The following is a 23,047-nucleotide window of genomic DNA, read 5'->3' as shown; positions in this document are numbered from 1 at the left end:
TTCTTTACTCAAAATAAGAACCAAGTTTTGAGGTAAGAAAAGACCTCATAATGAATGAATGAAGCAGGACAAGAAAAACTCTAGCCAGATTAATTTCCATGACTCAAAGGGACAGGTGTCAAGAGGTGAAGTTCCACAGCTATAATCATGTTTAAGAGTTGGCAGACAACAAAAAGTGTTAAGAAAGAAGTTACCCAATGAAAATAGACAATTTTTGCATTTTAGGGCAGCACCCGAGGCATATGGAGGTTCCCAGGCTAGGGGTCTAATTGGCGCTACAGCTTCTGGCCTACATCACAGCCACAGCAACCCCAGATCCAAGTCACATCTGCGACCTTACAGCACAGCTCATGGCAACGCCAGATCCTTACCCCACTGAGCAAGGCAAGGGATTGAACCTGAAACCTCGTGGATCCTAGTCAGATTTGTTTCCACTGCGCCATGATGAGAACTCCGACAATTTTTTTTTTTTTAGGACCTAGTCAGGTTCTTAACCCACTGAGCCACAACAGGAACTTCCCAAATAGACCCTTTTTAAATTAGTAAAATAAAAAGATACCATCCTAACTTTTATAGCTTTGCTACTGCAAGTGTTGCAAAGAGGTCTAAGCTCCAAATAGTAATACCTGGGCTTCAATTATTTCAAGGTGGGACTTATGGCAGGGTGTGACAAGGGGTGACAGGGGTACCATATAACCCTGGCCTCAAATTTAAACTGTAAACATTCTCTCAAATGAAATTATAGATTCAGCAAGAGATGCACTGAAAGAACACATTTACCACATAGCTTTAAACTTTTAAACTGTCCTATTCCAGACCCTATACAGACTACACAGGAACATGAATATTTTTAAATAAACAATAAATATAACTAGCTTGTAAAAAATCATACTCTGTGTATGCATTAAAGGCATGGATTTGTTAACTGTAAACCCTTAAAATTTTCCTCTTCAAATTTTTACTTTTTTTTAAATTTTAGGGCCACACCCTTGGCATATGGAAATTTCCAGGCTAGGGATCAAACCGGAGCTACAGCCGCTGGCCTACGCCACAGCCACACTGGATCTGAGGCCATGTCTGCAACCTATACCACAGCTCATGGCAAAGCCAGATACCTGACCCACTGAGTGAGGAGAAGGAATGAACTTGAATACTCATGGATACTAGGTGGATTTGTTTCCACTGCGCCACAATGGGAACTCCCAAATTTTACTTTTTATATACAGACAATGTAGAAGCCTATGCCAAGCAGCAGCAGCAGCAGCAGCAGCGCTCTGGCTATATGTCCTGAGGAATTAAGCCTGGGGGCCCAAATGAAGAGTTGCAATTACTCAGGGTAATATGAGGTAACATTTTTCACCACTTTGATGATTTCTCTTCTTTTCATTATTATTTCTCCCCCTTTGGCTGCACCCAAAGGCACGTGGAAGTTCCCAGGCCAGGGCTGAATCCATACCACCAAAGTGACAGTGCCAGATCCTTAATCCTTTAGTTCTTTTCATATTTTAACACCTCTGAAGTGAGGATGCTTCTTGTAATTGATGGCATCTTACAAATGCTTTCGCTCAAGTAGGAACTGTGAGGAGTTCCTGGTGTGGCAAAACAGGATTGGTGGCATCTTGGGAGTGTTGAGATGGTTTGATGCCCAGCCCAACACAGTGGGTTAAGGATCCGGCATTGCTACAGCTGTGGCTTAGATTGCAATTGTGGCTGCGATCTGATCCCTGGCCTGGGAATCCCACATGCCTCGGGACAAAAAAGAGAAAGAAAAATTAGCAGCAGCTGTGACATAAAAACAAGAGAGAGGTGTATGGAGTGTCAGCTCCATAGGTAAAGAAGTTTCAGCCAATTTATTTCACTTATATTTTCCTTTTTTGGTATGTACAAGAACTACATGATAAAAATGTTTAATTAATTCTACAAGCTCCTTTTTTTTTTTTTTCTGGCCACATCCACGGCATGTGGAAGTTCCTAGGCCAGGGGTTGGACCCACACCAGAGCAGCAACCTGAGCCACAGATGTGACAATGCCAGATCCTAACCCAATGTGCCACAGAATTCCTACAAGCTCTTTTATAAGAAAAACATATAAGTTCTAAGAGATAGAAAGCATCAGCCTAATTGATGTTTTTCTTGATAAATTATGGAATAGGAAGTCTTGAAATCGATGCCAATTTAGAGTCAACAAAATGTAATGTTAATTTATTGATGATGCAGATCAACACACATACAGAGTGAGCCTGGTAACTACAGAGCCCACAGAGTCACCCAGGCCCCTCACAATCTCACTTCCCCCTCCCTTCCTTCTTTGTGTTTATCTGTCTTTTTCGATCCTTTCCTGAAGGATGGAACGCTGGTTCCCGCCCTCTTGGGGACTCTGATATCAGCAAGCACATTGGTCCCACCTTGTCCTGTCCGTTCATGCCTGTTGTGAGTGTTTACAAGTCTCCTGGACGCTAACTGTATCTCTCCTTTCCCTCAACCTATCCTTTCATCTCCTAATCTAAAAACAGAAATGAGATACATACATTGATATACACATATTGGATTTTTTTTTCTTTGCTCTGAAGTCAACAAAATATTTACATTTCTGGTTCAAAGAAAATCAACACAGCAAATTAAGTTGTCCACAATGATGGTACAAAAGGATCAGAAGAAGGGTATAACAGAATGGCAAGTCAAAAATCAGGTCTGGGAACAGGGGAAGAAGTTTATCTGTGTACCTACTATATTTAAAATAATGGGCATAGGAGTTCCCGTGGTGGCTCAGTGGTTAACGAATCTGACTAGGAACCATGAGGTTGTGGGTTCCATCCCTGGCCTTGCTCAGTGGGTTAAGGATCTGGCATTGCCATGAGCTGTGGTGTAGGTTGCAGACGTGGCTCAGATCTGGTGTTGCTGTGGCTCTGGCATAGGCTGATGGCTACAGCTCCGATTAGACCCCTAGCCTGGGAACCTCCATATGCTGCAGGTGCAGTCCTAGAAAAGACAAAAATAAAATAAAATAAATTAATTAAAATAATGGGCATAAAATTGTGTCATTTAATTTCACAAAACACTAACTGGGAATTTTTAATTCCATTTTGAATTAAGTTTCCTAAGATCATAGGTAATGAATGACAGAGACCAAGCTTGAAAACAGGAAGTTTTGTTTTTTTTCTTTTGGTCTTTTTAGAGCCATACACACAGAATATGGAAGTTCCCAGTCTAGGGGGTCAAATCAGAGCTGTAGTTGCTGGCCTATGCCACAGCAATGTGGTACCCGAGCTGGGTTTTCAACCTACACCACAGCTCATGGCAACACCAGATCCTTAACCACTGAGCAAGGCCAGGGATCGAACCCGAGTCCCCATGGATCCTAGTTGGGTTCGTTACCACTGAGCCACGACAGGAACTTCAGGAAGGTATGATTTAAAGCTGATGCTTTTTTCTGTTTATCAGCAATTGAAAAACACAAAATTTATAAATGAACTAGAGTGCATAATTATGTAACACAAATGCACACATACATGTTATTAAATTACCTGGCTTGATGATGTATCTGTGGAGGGGGCCGGTGCAAACATCTTCTCTAAAGTCTCAGGCAAAGACTGATACATGTCCTTCTCCTCCAGTTTCCAGTAAGTCAGTCCTAATGTGAAGAGATACACAGAATGGACAAAACTGAGGGAAAAGAACAAAAATGTCTTCTACCACAACTTACTTCTACCTAAAGAATACTAAATACGGGAAGTAACCATTTTTGGCTATCTGGACATAGGAAATTGAATTCAGAGGGGAAAAAATTCACAGGTAAGGGTCCTAAATTACTGATCCAAATATATAAAAAATATATATATATATATACACACACACACATATATGTACATATATATATATTTTGTCTTTTAGGGCCGCACCAACAGGATATAGAGGTTTCCAGGCTAGGGGTCAAATCAGAGCTATAGCTGACGGACTATACCAAAGCCACAGCAACAAAGGCTCCAAGCCCTGTCTTCGCCCTACACCACAGCTCATGGCAACACCGGATCCTTAACCCACCAAGTGAGGCCAGGGATTGAACCCTTGTCCTCATGGATACTAGTCAGATTTGTTTCCACTGAGCCACAACAGGACCTCCTGATCAAAATAATTTAAATTGAACTCTCCATTATTAAAAGTCAAGATAAACTAGTGTAATTTAAAATACATTTCTTGAGGAGTTCCCGTCGTGGCGCAGCAGAAACAAATCCGACTAGGAACCATGAGGTTTCAAGTTCCATCCCTGGCGTCACTTAGTGGGTTACGAATCCGGTGTTGCTGTGAGCTGTGGTATAGGTCCCAGATGAGGCTCCGATCTGGCATTGCTGTGGCTGTGGTGTAGGCTGACAGCTGTTGCTCCAAATCGACCCCTAGCCTGGGAACCTCCATATGCTGCAGGTGTGGCCCTAAAAAGCATAAAAAAAAAAAAAAAAAGAAGAAAGAAAAAAAAATTAAAATTAAATATATTTTTTGAAAAGACAACAATTTCTTGGCGTTCCCTGGTGGGACAGTGAGTTAAGGATCTGGCACTGTCACTACTGTGGCAAGGATTTGATCTCTGGCCTGGTAATTTCTGCATCCCGCAAGTACAGTCAAAAAAAAAAAAATTTTCTTTATGCATAGAATGGACTTACAGAGAAGCAATCTAAAAAATTCAGTAGTTGGAGTTTCACTGCAATTCAGCAGTAACGAACCCGACTGGTATCCATGAGGACTCGGATTCAATCCCTGGCCTTGCTCGGTGGGTTAAGGATCCAGTGTTGCCGTGAGCTGTGATATACTCAAAGACGTGACTCAGATCCTAAGTTGCTGTGGCTGTGGGGTAAGCCAGCAGCTGGCAGCAGTAGCTCTGATTCAACCCCGAGCCTGAGAACTTCCATATGCCTCAAGTACAGCCCTAAAAAGACAGGAAAAAAAAAAAAAAAAGAATTCAGTAATTCATGTACTTATGGAGTGTTTACTCTGCCAGATAGGGGAGGAGGCACGAAGAGTGAGTCATGAACAATAAGGTGATCACACCGAATATATACTGTGTTGGAAGGCAGTAAGCACCTTGACGGCAAAATTTAAAAATTGAGTATATGGAGTTCCCATTGTGGCACAACTGAAATGAATCCAACTAGGAACCATGAGGTTGCAGGTTCGACCCCTGGCCTTGCTCAGTGGGTTGAGGATCCAGCTTTGCTGTGAGCTATGGTGTAGGTCACAGACACGGCTCAGATCTGGCGTTGCTGCAGCTCTGTTGAAGGCTGGCAGCTATAGCTCCGATTGGACCCCTAGCCTGGGAACCTCCATATGCCGAAGGTGCAGCACTAAAAAGACAAAAGACCAAAAAAAAAAAAAAAAAAGAAAGAAATTGAGCATAAGGGAATATGTAGTATGTGTGTGGAAGGAAGGGCAGGTGTTTTTTTCTTTGAAATGGCTCATCTGCAGCATATGGAAGTTCCCGGGACAGGGACTGAATCCCAAATACACTGCAGTCAGGCTGTGGATCGAACCTGCACCTCCATGTGAAACCAGAGCTGCTACAGTTGGGGTTTTTTTTTTTTTTTCCTACTTTTTAGGGCGACACCTGCGTCATATGCAAGTTCCTGGGCTAAGGGTCAAATCAGAGCTATGCTGCCATTCTGTGCCATAGCCACAGCAACTTGGGAATCCGAGCAGAGTCTGCAACCTACACCAGAGCTCATGGCAGTGCCAGATCCTTTACCCACCGAGTGAGGCCAGGGAATCAAACCCAAGTCCTCATAGATACTAGTTGGGTTCTTAACCCAATGAGCCACAATGGGAACTCCTGCAATTGGATTCTTAACCCACTGCACCATAGCAGAACTCCAGGAGCCTTTTTTTTTTGCCGTGCCTACAGCATGTGAAAGGTCCCATGCTGGGGACTGAACCCTCCACCACAGCAGCAACCCAAGATGCTGCAGTGACCATGCTGGATCCTTAACCCACTGTGCCACAAGGGAACCCCGGCACTCTTTTTGAACAGGGTGGTCGAGGGTGGCCACATATGAGGGAATTCCCACATAAAGAAGGGAAGAACATTCCACATACAGTAAACAGTCAAAACAAAAGCCCTAAAAGGAGAACTCGCCTGGAATATTTAAGCAAATAACCTCCCTGCTGAAGCAGAGAAAGGGAGAGAGTAGCAGACAGTGAGGTCAAAGAGACCAGGCCTAGATGTCTCTGAGCCTGTGGGCCTCTGTAAGGGCAGATTCTGGCTGTTATTCTAGAAGTGAACCCACCACAAGGTCTGAGCAGAGGAGTCACACGATCTAACTTGACTTTAAAAAGGCTCTCATTGGGAGTTCCCATTGAGGCCCAGCTGGTTACAAACCCAACTAGTATCTATGAGGATGTGGGTTTGATCCCTGGCCTCACTCATTGGGTTAAGGATCCAGCATTGCTGTGAGCCATGTTGTAGGTCACAGATAAGGCTCAGATCTCATGTTGCTTTGGCTGTGGCATAGGCCAGCAGCTGCAGCTCCGATTCAGCCCCATATGGAATGTCCATAAGCCATAGGTCCCGCCCCAAAAAGCAAAAATAAAAAAAATAAATAAAAAGGCTTGCACTGGCTACTGTGTTGAGAACAGATGGAAGGTGCAAGGGTCAAAGCAGAGGGCTGGTTAGGAAACTCACAGGAACCTAGGGGACAGGTCACGGTGCTCTATTGGCATGAGAGCAGGAAGGTGAGAGGTGGTTGGATTCTGGCAATTTTCATAAGACAAAGCTAATTCATCCTGAATTGGATGTGGCATTGTGGGAAAAGGGAGTAGCTAAAGCTATCAAAACTAAAATAAGCTCACTGTGAAGAAAAAGAATGGCTGTGGGAGGTTCTGAATTTCTTAATTCATTCCTGAGATGATTTCTGAAACTGTTGGAATTAACTGCAAAAGTACTTCTTTCCATCTTTACAGAGCTTCTAATACAAATTAAGACAAGTAAGGAAACTACAGCTACCGGAGGCACAAGACTACACATGATACATTTACAGAAACCACTCTAATACACTGTAGGTGATTATTATCTATGAGAAGTGCACCTAAGTTATTTTTTTTAACTCTTTAAAAATATAAGCATCATACCTGTTCCTGAATCAGACATCCAAGAATTTGGATTCTCATCTGGTTTGTTGAGGTAAAAAGCTCGAGGCTGTGTAGCAGCAGTGAAATCAAACTACAATTCAAGAAAGAAAACAATTGACAGCTAAAAATCATTAGGCACAAACTGCTGACCCAAGGAATAAGAGCCGGGTGTCAAACCCAGGCATGGAGAAACAATTTCACAAAGAAAGCAATCCTGGTTTTCCCCATGGTTACAAGAATGGCAAAATAGGGAGTTCCCGTCGTGGCTCAGTGGTTAACAAATCTGACTAGGAATCATGAGGTTGAGGGTTCGATCCCTGGCCTTGCTCAGCGGGTTAAGGATCCAGCGTTGCCATGAGTTGTGGTGTGGGTCGCAGACAAGGTTCAGATCTGGCATTGCTGTGGCTGTGGTGTAGGCCAGCAGCCATGAGCTCCGATTAGACCCCTAGCCTGGGAACCTCCATATGCCGTGGGAGTGGCTCTAGAAAAGGCAAAGACCAAAAAAAAAAAAAAGAATGGCAAAATAGTAGGAATTAAGGTGAAAGATGTTCTATTCCTGTGTCATTTACGAAATCTATTATGATTCTCTGTGAGCTGGAAGAAGAAACTGGGAGCAGGTATCATTGAGTTCAGAATGAAAATGTGTTTACAGTTTGTCAGCAACTTCCAAAAGAAATTTCAAGTGCCTAGAATTAAAGTCATTCAGTATAAAAATTAATGCAAACCCATAAAAATTCATTTTTATTAGTAAGACTAAAATAAAACAAATTAACTCTGAAAACCTCCTATCAATAATTAATATAAACTTTAAAGAATAGGCTGCATCTTATACACAAATAATTGGTTATCAGAAAAGGCTAAAAATGCTTACTTAGCCTCAATTCTAATAAAAATTCTGTGCTAATCTCTCCTCATAATCTCTCTGGCATTGTCACAAAAAGTCTGTTTCCAAACAGAGAAATGTGAAAAGATTATTTTTATTGGAATTTTTCTTATCAGTTCCACCATCATCAAACTTTAAAATTCCTGTTAAAGAGAATTTAAGCTTCAGTTGCTTACAAACACCCGTGGACCCACTGCAAAAGCACAAGAGCCCTAAGCTGATAGCCTTCTACCTATTAAGGAGGGGTCATCCCCTCAGCCTTCTAAGGCACCACTTTAGCCTCTTTTGCAACAAATGTCTCTTCTAAAACTCTTACCTGCTCAAATTTCTGTCAAATTTATGTCTCAGTACTTAGGAGACCAGGAAGAGCTGGCTGCAGAAGACTAAGTAAAAATTCCAAGTAAAATATTTCCACCTTTCCTCGGTCCTAAGGTGTAAACCTTAATGAGCTCAGCCGACATGCATCCTTCTTGGCTGGAAAGGGCTCACCTTACATGGCTGCCTGAGCATAGCTGTGAACTGTTCTGAGCACATAGGGCATTGGCTGAAGAAAGCAGGCCCAGCTTTTAATGAGAAAGGAAAGCATGGTGCAAGGAAAAGCCCCTCCCAAGAAGCTGGCCTCAGTCTAATACAAGGACAGTATCAGGAACAGTCCAGCAGCATCTGAAAAATCATCATGGAGCCCACAGCCCAGGAAATGGTAACTTCCAATCTGTCCCAGACAAAGGACCAAGGAAACAAAGACCAACCTGAGCTTTGGAAAATCCTTCTGCTAAACAATATCCAATTTCACAATGTGCTCCAAAATTGCTAGGACCCAAAATAAACCACATTGTAAAAAAAAAAAGAAAATTGGATCCCAAGAGAATTCTGATTTAGACTGAATCTAGAAAAGCAATGAAAGATTCTCTGATTTAGATTGAACCTGGAAAAAAAAAAAGCAACAGAAGAGAAAGGATGAAATAAAGAGCAAAGTTCCAGCTTTTGTGACTCCACAGAATTTGATTCAGAATTAGGCAGGTAAGAAGTGCATTTCAGGTGTGGTGTCTCTGATTCCCCAACCACCATTACCTGAAAGCCATTTAAAACTTTGAAATACCTTGATTTCGAAAGAAACTTGATTTCACCTAAATATTTAATACTAAAATTATCTAATTCACCTTAAAAAATAAGAAAAATCAAACCATCCAGGATACAATAAAAAAAAAAAAAAAAAAAAAAAAAAACAAAACAAAAAAACAACGCCCTTTTCACAGCTTCACCCTCTGCCCCACTGACATCCCCAGAAGCAGAAGAGGCTACTAGGCAGACCTAGCCAAGGGCATTTCTCAGGCAGTGCCTCTGATCCTTTGGCTGCTGGTCTGATTCTCCACTGAATCCAGGAAGAAAATTGGGCTAGATCAGTGGTTCACAAGCTTGATAGCACAGGAGAAACATCTGAGGAGTGCACATACCACCTGATCACAGGTCACAGCCGCACCAATGATGGCAGACTACCTAGGGCTGGCAGCAAGGAATAAGGAGACTTTTAAAGTTCCCCAGGTGACTCTAATGTACAGATTTGGGGAACGACAGGGCTACATGAACAAATGCTAATCTACAGTCACAAAAGATAGTGAATCTACCAAGTTAACACGTCACAAACCCAAAGTTTATCAGAAGTAAAAAAGTCTCTCTGCGTTCTCATCATGACACAGGAGAAACAAATCCGACTAGAAACCATGAGGTTCTGAGTTCCATCCCTGGCCTAGCTCAGTGGGTTAAGGATCTGGCATTGCCGTGAGCTGCAGTGTAGGTTGCAGACATGGCTTGGATCTGGTGTTGCTGCACTCCGGTGTAGGCTGGCAACTACAGCTCCGATTAGACCCCTAGCCTGGGAACTTCCGTATGCTGCGGGTGCGGCCCTAAAAAGTCAAAAAAAAAAAAAAAAAAAAAGTCACCGCAGACTGAGTTTCAGTTAAAAGAAAAACAGGAAGGAGTTTCCTTGTGTCACAGTGGGTTAAGACTCTGGCATCACTGCTGTGACACAGGTTCAATCCCTGGCCCAGAATGGTCTGCACAGCCAAGAAAAAAATTTTTAAATTAAAAAAAAGTCTGGGAGTTCCCGTTGTGGTGCAGTGGTTAACGAATCCAACTAGGAATCATGAGGTTGCAGGTTCGATCTCTGGCCTTGCTCAGTGGATTAAGGATCTGACGTTGCCGTGAGCTGTGGTGTAGGTCACAGCCGGGGCTTGGATCTGGCGTTGCTGTGGCTCTGGCGTAGGCTGGCAGCTACAGCTCCGATTAGACCCCCTAGCCCAGCAACCTCCACGTGCCACGGGTGTGGCCCTAGAAAAGACAAAAAAAAAAAAAACAAAAAAACTCTGAAGTTCTCTTGTGGCACAGCAAGTTAAGGATTTAAGGATCCAGGGTTGCCGCAGCTATGGCACAGGTTGAAATGGCAGCTCAGGTTTGATTCCTGGCCAGGGAACTTCTACATGTAGCAGGTGGAACAAAAAAAAAAAAAAAGTAAAAAGTAAAAACAGAAAAAAAGAAACAAGTATGAAAACATTCTCCCTATCTGGCAACCTATTCCAATGAAAAAAATCAGCTTTCAGAGTTCCCGTCGTGGCGCAGTGGTTAACAAATCCGAGTAGGAACCATGAGGTTGCGGGTTCGATCCCTGCCCTTGCTCAGTGGGTTAAGGATCCGGCGTTGCCGTGATCTGTGGTGTAGGTTGCAGACGCGGTTCGGATCCCGCGTTGCTGTGGCTCTGGCGTAGGCTGGCAGCTACGGCTCCAATTAGACCCCTAGCCTGGGAACCTCCATATGCCAAGGGAGCGGCCCAAAGAAATAGCAAAAAGCCAAAAAAAAAAAAAAAAATCAGCTTTCACCTCAGTCTCCAAATGCTTTCATACCATCACATCAAACAAGGATATACCATGCTTGGTGCCTCACAGGCTCAAAAGAACAGAGCTACCAATGCAGCACTAGCATGCTTCTAGGCCCAGAGGCCGGCAGGTTCAGGTAACCTCTTCACCTTCATTTCCCTCCTCAATACAAGTCTGAATAAGTTCAAAAAATGACATTAGGAAATGTATCATGGGTTGAAGAAAGAAATGTACTGAAAAAAAGAGAAGTAGTACCTTATGAAAGCTGAGAGGACTGTCTTCTTATGACTTCCATCTATTCTTTTCTATTTAGGGCCGCACCTGCAGCATATGGAGGTTCCCAGGCTAGGGGTCAAATCGGAGCTGTAGCTGCTGGCCTATGCCACAGCAACAGCAACACGGGATTGGAGCTGCATTTGCAGCCTACACCAAGATCATGGCAACGGCAGATCCTTAACCCACTGAGCAAGGCCAGGGATCAAACCTGAGTCCTCATGGATGCTGGTCAGATTTCGTTTCCGCCGAGCCACAACGGAACTCGTTTTGTTTTTAATCGTACTTTATCCCTCATTACTTTTGACTTCCAGTCTGCTAAAGAACCAGTATTTAGAGAATTGTTTCCCTTTGAGACACAAAACCGCTATGTCAATGGAAGAAATTAGCAATACAAAAGGAAAGGCAAAAAACTTATGAACATATGGTAAACAACATAATTATCTTAATTATCTGTAGCTGAAGCATGCCAGAGTAAAGTGACTTATCACCTACTTTCTCAATTGGTGACTTCTTGGTTTGCTCATTTCCTTGCATAGATTTTGAACACCCCTCTTCTTTATGTGCTCTATTTGGATGGTTTTGCTTCAGCTTTTGAGCCCATGATGTTATCGATTTACTAGTTTAAAAGAAAAAAAACCCCTCTTTAGATGCTGTTCTTCACAAATAAACACTAGTAGATACTACATTGGTGGAAAATGCTTTGAGTTGTTTTTCTAATAGCAGAGAGAGGATGAGTTTTTACTCATTCATATAAGTTTCTAATATTAGAGGCAAAATGAGCAAAAACACTGAGTAGCAGTGATTAACAATAAATACAGTCTATAGCCATGAAATAGAACAAAAACCACCATTTGTGGCCCCTTCAAATATTAAGTGTATCTCTATAGTGAAAGCATATTTATTTAGATGGACTTATGCTCACAGGTACCCAAGATTTGTGTTGCTACAACTAAATACCTTATATTAGATGACATATTTCAGAGACATAAAACTGAACATAATTTCAAATTATTATTTGTTTCACAAAAATTCAGTAAAGTCACTTTTACTAAAAAGTCCCCTGGGTTAATCAAAATGTCATTCAACTGGAGCCCACACTGTGGTACAACGGTATTGGCGGCATCTTGGGACGGCTGGGACATGGGTTCGATCCCTGGCCTGGCATGGTGAGGTAAGGATCCGGTTGCCACAGCTACAGCTTAGGTTGAGACTGCAGCTTGGATCTGATTCCTGACCCAGGAGCTCCATATGCTGCGGGGCAGCCAAAATGAAAAATCTCTTTTTATATATAAAAAACAAAATTGAGGAGTTCCCGTCGTGGCGCAGTGGTTAACGAATCCGACTAGGAACCATGAGGTTGCGGGTTCGGTCCCTGCCCTTGCTCAGTGGGTTAACGATGCGGCGTTGCCGTGAGCTGTGGTGTAGGTTGCAGACGCGGCTCGGATCCAGCGTTGCTGTGGCTCTGGCGTAGGCCGGTGGCTACAGCTCCGATTTAACCCCTAGCCTGGGAACCTCCATATGCCGTGGGAGCGGCCCAAGAAATAGCAACAACAACAACAACAACAACAAAACAACAACAACAACAAAAAAAAAGACAAAAAAAAAAAAAAGACAAAATTGAGTATGCATAAAATTGAGTATACAATCTTTGGTTTCAAATTATATGAATATGTGTGACAATATTTCACTGATAATATAGTTCTGTACTCTAATTTTCAGTGAGTCTCAGTAACTAGAAAATACAAAAGGTATTTTTCTGGCAAGGCCTCCCACCTTAAGAATTTTAGTGGTCTTGGAGTTCCCATCATGGCTCAGCAGAAACGAATCTGACTAGTGTCCACAAGGACACAGGTTTGATCCCTGGCCTCACTCGGTAGGGTAAGGATCCAGCATTGCCATGAACTATGGTGTAAGTCACAGACACGGCTCTAATCTGACGTTGCTGTGGTATAGGCCGGTGGCTACAGCTCCGATTCAACCCCTAGCTTGGGAATCTCCATATGCCTCAGGTGTGACCGTAAAAAACAATTAAAAATAAAATAAAATAAAAGAATTTTAGCAGTCTTATAGCACTGTAAATGGGAAGAGAGATGTCATTAGAATATTAATGTGCTTTGTTAATTTCAATTTTCCCACAGGCAGTAAATAAAGGAATTTGATAAAACAGACATTCAAGCACATCTCTTTCTATTATAGTTTAACTAAATGGAACTGTATTTACTAAACATGTTTATAATAAATGTAATGAACAAGTAAAATGCCCCAGAATGATGGGGAAATTCTACTTACCTGTTTGTTTTTCCACTGTATACTTCTGAAATCTTATTTTCACCAAGAAAATTGTGTTCAAATTCACCAGGAAAAATGGGAATATATTCCTTTAAAGATGCGCAAAACTCTTCATTAGTATGTATATAAAAACTCTGGTCTTTCACACCATCTGCAAGCGACTCTGTCTGCACCACAGGTGCTCCAAACTGTCCTTCAGAAACCTCTGCGTGCTCCATGCACTCTTGAGCGGCCTTAGATTTGTAGGTATTTAGTTCTGAGACACAAAAGGTACCATACCCACTGCTCACTGAGCTACTATCCACATTGCAGTCTTGTTGTGATGTGGATGTTTCTTGCTGCATTTCAGGTTCTTTAGACTTAGGAAAACTGATAACAGATTCATTTCTCTCACTGTTTTCAGAAAAAAAACCCATTTGACTTTCTGAAGATATCTGTTTGCTTAAAGAACTTCTATCACAGGAAGCCCAGGAAGCATTATTGGTCTGCAATTTGACTAAATTTTTTATCTCCTCCTGTATACGCTGAAAATAAAAAATTACAGATTTGTCTAAGAAAGTATATTAAACATCACATTTCTATAAATGTCCTGAAAACTCTATGTTTAAAAATAGATACTAGGAGTTCCCGTTGTGGTGCAGTGGTTAACGAATCTGACTAGGAACCATGAGGTTGAGGGTTTGATCCCAGGCCTTGCTCAGTGGGTTAACGATCCGGCGTTGCCATGAGCTGTGGTGTAGGTTGCAGACACGGCTCGGATCCTGCGTTGCTGTGGCTCCGGCGTAGGCCAGTGGCTACAGCTCCGATTCAACCCCTAGCCTGGGAATCTCCTTATGCCGCAGGAGCGGCCCAAGAAATGGCAAAGACAAAAAAATAAATAAAAATAAAGATACTATTTTAAAGATGATACATGCGTATTACCTTTAGTTTATAAACAAAACTGACACAATTAACTAACTGGTTCCTCTGCAAATTTTACAGTATAAAACAAGAATCAATACAAAGAACTTACTTGAATTTGATTGTGGAACTGTTCCTGCTGGGCAACTATCTGCTCCTGGCATTGTTTTTCCACCAAATTGAATAGCTGTAACCACCTGGTCTATTAAATTATAAAATATTTTAGTTTAAAAATAATTTTAACCCAATATTTCACAGAAATATCCCTCCAGTGGGAAAAACTTATTTTTAATGTAAAAATGATAAGCTAAATTAGTTATAAAACTATATTGGCGTTCCTGTCATGGCACAGCAGAAACAAATTTGCCTAGTATCTGTGAGATCGCAGGTTGAATCCCTGACCTTGCTCAGTGGGTTAAGGATCTGGCATTGCTATGAGTTGTGGTGTAGGTCACAGATACGGCTTGGATCTGGCATTGCTGTGGCGTAGGCCAGAGGCTACAGCTCCGATTTGACCCCAGCCTGGGAACCTCCATATGCCACAAGTGCAGCCCCAAAAAACAAAACAAAGTTACAAAAATATGAAGACATAGGCTTGGGCACCCCTTTCTTAAGTGACCTGTGGTCTGGGTAAATTTGAAGGTCTGAATAAATCCTATTTTTCAAATGTCATCTTAATTTGCTGTCATTTTTTTTTAATGACATAAGTTTTTTAATATAGTTTATTTTTATTATGATTTTTATTTTTTCCATTATAGTTGGTTTACAGTGTTCTGTCAATTTCTACTGTACAGCAAAGTGATCTAGTCATACATATATATACATTCTTTTTCTCACATTATCCTCCATCATGTTCCATCCATCACAAGTGACTAGACTTAGTTCCTCGATTAATAAAGAACTGCTGACAGTTGTACTTTACATTTGACTTAAGTTTCTACTGTGGCACAACAGGATCAGTGGCACCTCTGGAGCAGTGGGATGCAGGTTCAATCCCTGGCCCAGTACAGTGGTTAAAGATCTGGAGTTATTGCAGCTGAAACATAGGTTACAACTGCAATGTAGGTCGAAACTGAGGCTTGGATCTGATCCCTGGCCCAGGAACTCCATATGCCATAGGGAGGCCAAAAAAAAGAGGAAAAAAAAAAAAAAAAAAACCCAGTCTGGCTCTAGTTGCTACCGAGGTGTGGGTGTGATCCCCCAGCTGGGTGCAATGGGTTAAAGTATCCCATGCTGTGCACCTGCAGTGTGGGTTGCAGCTGCAGCTCAGATTCAGTCCCCGACCTGGGAAGTTCCATAAGCTGCAGGTGTGGCCGTAAATGGGGGGAAAAAAAAAAAAAACTGCTGACAGTTGTACTTTACATTTGTCTTAGGTTCTTCTTCCTTTCCTCATAATAGCCAAGGGTTTTCTTAAACACTAACTTGGACCCAGAAAAAGAATCCCACATCTTAAAATAAGAGATAGTTTGGTATTAGGAGAATCTGACCCCTAATTTAGTTGTTCTTCAAGTTAAAAAAAAAAACAAAACTAAAAATCAGATATTAAAGTGTTTTAAAGCACTGTAGCTGAAAAGGAATGAAAGGATAACTGAAAACCTATGGAAGTGGCCACTTTTAAATCCTGATCCACCCTGACCCCTGTGAGTAGTTAGTGTTCCTGTAACTAGTCTAGGCCAAAACAGGACAGGAGAGGGAGCATGGAGTTCTCCAGAGGCTGAATTCGACCTAAAGGTTGAATTCAGTAATGGACTGCAAGCGGTAATACATAAGGTCATGACAACCAGCTTCCCTGTTTAAAACTTTCCAGTGTCTTTACAATTTTGTCATTCCCCATAGGGCCCTGAAGGATCTGGCTCATACACACCTCCCAGTTTCACCTCAAGTCTCTCTGTCCCATTCTCGACACACCCCAGGCTCTCTGGCCTCCTTCTGCTCCATGAATGTGCCAAAACTGTTTTATACCTCAAAGGCCCCATACCTGCTTACCCTACCTGGAAAGCTCTCTCCCCAGCTCTCCACATGGCTGGCTTCTTCCTATCCTGGGATTTCAGCTTGATTATCATCTTCTCACAGTTTCCCAAACCTTCCTCCCAGTTACTCTCTTTCTTGGTATCCTGTTTACTTCCTTCAGAACACTTACAACAATCAGAAAGTATCTCATTTGTTCACTTTGGTTTTTGTTTTTGTTTTTTTGTCTTTTTAGGGCCACACCCATGGCATATGGAAGTTCCCAGGCTAGGGTTCAAATCATAGCTACCGGCCTACACCACAGCCACAGGAGCACAGGATCCAAGCTGCGTCTATGACCTACACCACAGCTTACAGCAAAGCCAGATCCTTAATCCACTGAGCGAGGCCAGTGATTGAACCTGAGTCCTCATGGATGCTAAAGAGGGTTCGTTACTGCTGAGCCACAATTGGAACTCCTCATCTGTTCACTTTGTTAACCTGCATCCCAACACGGCCCCTGCTCTATCCCCAGCATTCAGGACGCAAGGCCACATTAAAAGTGGGCACTCAGAGACACAGTATAAACCAGTGTATAAAAATGGATGCTGCAAGCTGCACTTTTTCTTAGTTATTACAGACTACACAATCCAGAGACGACACTTCAGGTTAATGGTGAAAGCCACTTACATAAAAGAATTAAGCTGAAACTTATATACCGTATTAAGGTAAAGGGGAGAACACCTCAAGACTGGAAAAGGAAGCCTTAAAATGAAATATGACCATACAAATAGGAAGTGTGAATTCTAAATCAACTGACTTCAGGACAAGTTGGTCTAGATCAAATCAAGTTCCTTACCTTCTCAACTTATAAAGCATCTTACATTAATCAAAACGAAAAAGAAATAATCAGAGAGTTCCCGTCGTGGCGCAGTGGTTAACGAATCTGACTAGGAACCATGAGGTTGCGGGTTCGATCCCTGGCCTTGTTCAGTGGGTTAAGGATCCGGCGTTGCTGTGACGTAGGTCGCAGATGTGGCTCGGATCCCGCTTTGCTGTGGCTCTGGCGTAGGCTGGTGGCTACAGCTCCGATTGGACCCCTAGCCTGGGAACCTCTGTATGCCGTGGGAGTGGCCCTAGAAAAGGCAAAAAAAGACCAAAAAAAAAAAAAAAAAGAAAAGAAAAGAATCAGGCAGAAGTTTTCTTATAAAGTTATACCCTTATACCTTTAGGGGTTATTTTTTAATCTTATATATAAAGTTATTATTCACATAAAACTAAATTATAATAATGACAGAACAACAATTAACAAAAAATGGCTTCACAGTACTGAGACAGTTGATATTAATCACACCTTATAATCATTTTCTCATTTAGGATATAAATGAATAGAGTTCATTTAGTCTATAAAATAGAGATTTTGTTTCCTAATCAGACTTTATAGTTAATATTCTAATTTTAAATAAACTTAAGAACATTATGAATACAACAAGTAATATTATTCACTTAATTACAAGGGCTACTACTCATTTCAAACCAAACTGATTTACACTACCTGCATTTTACATATTGTTGGAGGATATGGGCATCTAATTAAAGTTTTCCCCTACACACACTTTTTGTTTTTTGTTTGTTTGTTTTCTTTTTATGGCCACACTTGTGGCCAATGGAAGTTCTCGGGCTGGGGTCAAATCAGAAGCCAGATCTATAACCCACTGAGCGAGGTCAGGGGTCAAACCTGCATCCTCACAAACACTGTCGGGTCTTAACCTGCTGAGCCACAACAGGAACTCCGACACTTACATATTTGATGCTATTAGCCTGAATGGGATTTCTATAGTCTGGCTTCGTAAATATCCTACGGGCTTTTTCCTGGGTCTGACTCCCACCTCTCCACTAACAACTAGTGTGATCCTGAACAAGTAAATTTAATTTCCTTGTTTCCTAATTATAAAATGGGAATAACCACACCTCATGTGTGGCCAGGAGGATTAAGTTTTAAGTTTAAATATGATGCATGTAAAGCAGTGATCTCAATGGGGGAACTATAATTTGAAAATCTAGAACGTTTCCTTGTGGCGCATCAGGTTAAGAATCCAACGTTGCCACAGTTGTGGCATAGGTTCAATACCTGGCCTAGGAATTCCACATGCCTCAGGTGTGGCAAAAAGAAAAAGAAAAAAGAAAATCCATGAGGTCATGGTCATCACAGAGATAGTAGGAGTACCACGAGCATTTAGTAGGCACGGTCCAGGGATGCAAATCACAGGAGAGTACCCTGTTTTAGAGAACTGTCCTATGTCCATTTTTAATTCTAAAAAGTTATACATATTTTGCAGTTTTTAAATCACCAAACTGTCCAGAAATGCAACTAACAAGACATTTCAAAACTTGCCCAGAAATTTGTTACCGTTTCAGAAAATCATGTCACTAGCTGCAGTGCTAGATCAATACAAGGCAGCTATATTGGTCTGTGTCAGCTGCTGCAGTCATGGTTGAGTCTACACAGAGGTAAGCACCAGTCTGCTTCATTATACCTTCTAATGTAAATGTGTCTGAACACGTATACATTGAAATACATATTATCTTATTATAAATAATAGTACACTGACCCTCCTGTACCTCAGTTAGGACATTATACTGACTTTTTTTTTAAAGTGAATTCAGGCAGGTTACATCACTTCTGAATTTCTTTTTTCTTTTTTTGTCTTTTTAGGGCCACACCCACAGCATATGGAAGTTCCCAGTCTAGGGGTCTCATCAAAGCTGTAGCTGCCAGCCCACACCACAGCCACAGCTACACTGGATCGGATATACACCAACTGTGGTGCGATATACACCACAGTTCACAGCAATGCCAGATCCTTAACCCACTGAGCAAGGCCAAGGATCAAACCTGAGACCTCATGGATACTACCAAGGTGTATTACCACTGAGCCATGAAGAAAATTCCAATCTGTGAATTTCATTTCAGGAAAAGATATTGATGTTATTTAAAACCTGTTACAATAAGAGAGCTTTCAGCCTAATAAGTTGAGTGCCACTGATAGTGTCTAGTATACTGCCCAGCAAATACTCAACAAATGATATTGGAATAATAATTATCAGAAAACCATTACTACTATATACATCATCAGCAGTGCTAAATAGTTAAAGCGCTAAAATAATTTTTAAAAATTTGTTAATGATGTGTTTTAAAATTTTCTCACAGTTTCCATTGTGGCTCCATGATAACAAAACTGACTAATATCCATGAGGACGTGGGTTCCATCTCTGGCCTCACTCAGTGGCTTAAGGATCCGGCCTTGCTGTGAGCTGTGGTGCAGGACAAAGACGAAGCTCAGATCCCGAGTTACCATGGCTGCAGCATAGGCCAGTGACTATAGCTCTGATTTGACCCCTAGCCTGGGAACTCCTGTATACCATGGGTGCGGACCTAAAAAGACAAAAAAAAAATTTTTTTTTACAATTATAGAAATATTAGCAAGTACTTAAGAATGTATTAAAGTATTTGTGTGTAAACATGTTAAATTCTTTCCTGATTGAATAAAAAAATATTACCTTCCCAAGTTTAAGCAGTGATAAAAATTCCAAGAGAGAGGTGTTATAAAGGAATTCTAAAGATTCAGATCATCTCCAGATTTCCTCCAGAGCTCTATGGAAGGTTTAGTGTTTTGTTTTAATAATGCAGATTAGTCTCTTATAAGTGGTAGAAATCAGACAAATGTTACTATTCCAAAAGAAAGGTGAAATTCAGGGAAGAGTTGGGGATAAGACTCATACAGCCCTTACCCTCCCATTCTTTCTAAATCACTATCCTAAAACATCAGAGGCTTTTATCTTCATAGGCTAGAAAAACATACAAAATATGGAGTGTGCTATGGTGCAATGGGATTAATGTGTCTTGGGAGCGCTGGGACCCAGGTTTGATCCCTGGCCCACTGCAGTGGGTTAAGGATCTGGCATTGCCACAGCTGCAGCATAGGTCGAAACTGTGGCTCGGATCTGATGCCTGCCCCGGAAACTCCACATGCCAAGGGGCGGCCAAAAGAGAAAAAGAAAAATGCGTGCACGCGCACACACACACACACACACACACACACACACAAAACACACACACAAAACAAATTCAACAAGTTCTACTGAAATGGTCCTAGGAGTATTTCATAATCTGTCAAAATCATAAATAGCTTATAAAACTAGTGAATAATCAATTATATATCTACAATATAAAAATTAAGTAGTCAATTAATGCTAAATGTAATAATCTGTTAGATCACAAGAGAAGAAAGGACACAAAGAAACTGGTTCAAATTTTAAAAGATGTAAGTAGCTGGCTGGTATTCTGGCTTATAATAATCTGTGTCTTAAATTCAAATATACATTCTGATTCTGACTTAAGATGTTGATTTCAAAGATTAAAAGTAACTATGAAGTTGCCAGAGGTCAATGAGTCATTTCTTTTAAAACATGTCAATTCTGGCATTATAAGCTAATGAATAATTAGGGGAAACATTTCATAAAGCATTCCAGTATTATTTACATGACTTTACAATGGCATTTTATATGTCTTTTGCATTAGCATGTACTTATCATTAAATGAAAAAAGTATAGGAGTTCCCACTGTGGCTCGCCGTAATGAATCCAACTAGTATCCATGAGGACTTGGGTTCTTCCCTGGCCTCGCTCAGTGGATCCGGCATTGCCTGAGCTGTGGTGAAGGTCACAGACACAGCTCAGATCTGGCATTTCGTTGCTGTGGCTGTGGTGTAGGCCAGCAGCTGCAGCTCCAATTCAACTCCTAGCCTGGGAACTTCCTTATGCCAAGGGTTCGGCCCTAAAAAGACAAAAATATAAATAAATAAAAGTATAAAAACTTAAAACTCAATTTTCTTTTAAGTTTGCCATAATACTCAGTCACTTTAATTAAGTCCAATGATTATAAGTAATTACACTTAGGGATGGCTGCTATTGAATTCTTTATTTTTATTTTATTTTGCTTTTTAGGGCCACATGTGTAACATATGGAGGTTCCCAGGGTAGGAGTCAAATCCAAGCTACAACTACCAGCCTACACCACAGCCACAGCAACACAGGATCCAAGAAGTGACTACAACCTACACTGCAGCTCAGAGCAATGTCAGATCCTTAACCCTCTGAGAGAGGCCAAGGATCAAACCCGCATCCTCATAGATACTAGTCAGATTTGTTTCCACTGCGCCACAACAGGAACTCCCTTTATTCTTTTGCTTTTTAGGGCTGCAGGTGTGGCATATGCTACTGAATTCTTTTTTTTTTTTTTTTGTCTCTTTTTTTGCCATTTCTAGGGCCACTTCTGCGGCACATGGAGGTTCCCAGGCTAGGGGTCGAATCGGAGCTATAGCCACCGGCCTACACCAGAGCCACAGCAACACAGGATCCGAGCCTCGTCTGTGGACCCACACCACAGCTCACAGCAACGCTGGATCCTTAACCCACTGAGCAAGGGCAGGAATCAAACCTGCAACCTCATGGTTCTTAGTCAGATTCGTCAACCACTGCGCCACAACAGGAACTCCTGCTACTGAATTCTTAAACCAGATAACTTTTTATTCCATTTATTCTACATTCTTACAAATAACAAATTATAGTTTAAAAACTATGATTAACATGTAAAACAAAATCTACTGCTCTCTAAAGAATTTGGAGTTCCTATTGTGGCATAGCAGAAACAAATCCAACTGGTATCCTTGAGAATGAGGGTTCAATCCCTGGCCTCACTCAGTGGCTTAAGTAACTGGTATTGCAGTGAGCTGTGGTGCAGGTTACAGATGTGGCTCGGATCCCGAGTTGTGGCTGTGGCTGTGGCCAGCAGCTGTAGCTCTGATTCTACCCCTAGCCTGGGAACTTCCGTATGCTTCCGGTGAAACCCTAATAAGCAAAAAAAAAGAAAAAAAAAAAAAAAAAAGAAAAAAGAAAGAAAAGAAAGATTTTTTTTTTTTTTTTTTTGTCTTTTGTCTTTTTGTCTGTTGTTGTTGTTGCTATTTCTTGGGCCGCTCCCGCGGCATATGGAGGTTTCCAGGCTAGGGGTCGAATTGGAGCTGTAGCCACCAGCCTACACCAGAGCCACAGCAACGCGGGGTCCGAGCCGCGACTGCAATCTACACCACAGCTCACGGCAACGCCGGATCGTTAACCTACTGAGCAAGGGCAGGGACCGAACCCGCAACCTCATGGTTCCTAGTCGGATTCGTTAACCACTGCGCCACGACAGGAACTCCGAAGAGAAAGATTTTAATGTCATACATTTCTACAAGCATTACCAAATCTAGCCTTGGAAAAGTCTATCTTGGGGATTATTCCATGAAACAAAACTTATTAAGTATTTTTTTAACTGTTAAACTTTTATATTACAATTTAACCTATGGGAGTTCCCATCATGGCTCAGAGGTTAATTAATCCGACCAGGAACCATTAGGTTGCGGGTTCCATCCCTGCCTCACTGAGTGGTTTAAGGATCCTGCGTTGCCGTGAGCTGTGGTGTAGGTCGCAGAGGCAGTTCAAATACTGCATTGCGGAGTTCCCGTCGTGGCGCAGTGGTTAACGAATCCGACTAGGAACCATGAGGTTGCGGGTTCGGTCCCTGCCCTTGCTCAGTGGGTTAACGATCCGGCGTTGCTGTGAGCTGTGGTGTAGGTGGCAGACGTGGCTCGGATCCCGCGTTGCTGTGGCTCTGGCGTAGGCCGGTGGCTGCAGCTCCAATTCAACCCCTAGCCTGGGAACCTCCATATGCC

General features: G+C 41.8%; 1 protein-coding gene across 10 annotated transcripts in view; it reads right to left on the bottom strand.

Annotated features, from left to right (window-relative positions):
• Positions 1–23,047, bottom strand: part of MPHOSPH9 (M-phase phosphoprotein 9) — a 67,730-nt gene that overhangs the window by 38,754 nt on the left and 5,929 nt on the right. For 9 of the 10 annotated variants that reach the window (XR_002338917.1, XM_021074061.1, XM_021074059.1 and 6 more), the window contains 5 exons: positions 14,440–14,529; positions 13,428–13,951; positions 11,631–11,754; positions 7,110–7,200; positions 3,524–3,630 (listed from right to left, as the gene is read on the bottom strand). Coding sequence is in view for 9 of the 10 variants with exons in the window: in XM_021074061.1 (XP_020929720.1) it covers positions 3,524–3,630; positions 7,110–7,200; positions 11,631–11,754; positions 13,428–13,951; positions 14,440–14,529 (936 nt within the window). In the remaining variant the exon portion in view is untranslated. The remainder of the gene's footprint in view (positions 1–3,523; positions 3,631–7,109; positions 7,201–11,630; positions 11,755–13,427; positions 13,952–14,439; positions 14,530–23,047) is intronic. The other variant, XM_021074060.1, reaches the window with a different exon arrangement.

This window comes from Sus scrofa, chromosome 14 (assembly GCF_000003025.6).
Source record: "Sus scrofa isolate TJ Tabasco breed Duroc chromosome 14, Sscrofa11.1, whole genome shotgun sequence".
Lineage (NCBI taxonomy): Eukaryota > Metazoa > Chordata > Mammalia > Artiodactyla > Suidae > Sus > Sus scrofa.
Note: the sequence above shows the minus strand (reverse complement) of the source record. Positions and strands in the feature narration are given on the sequence as shown.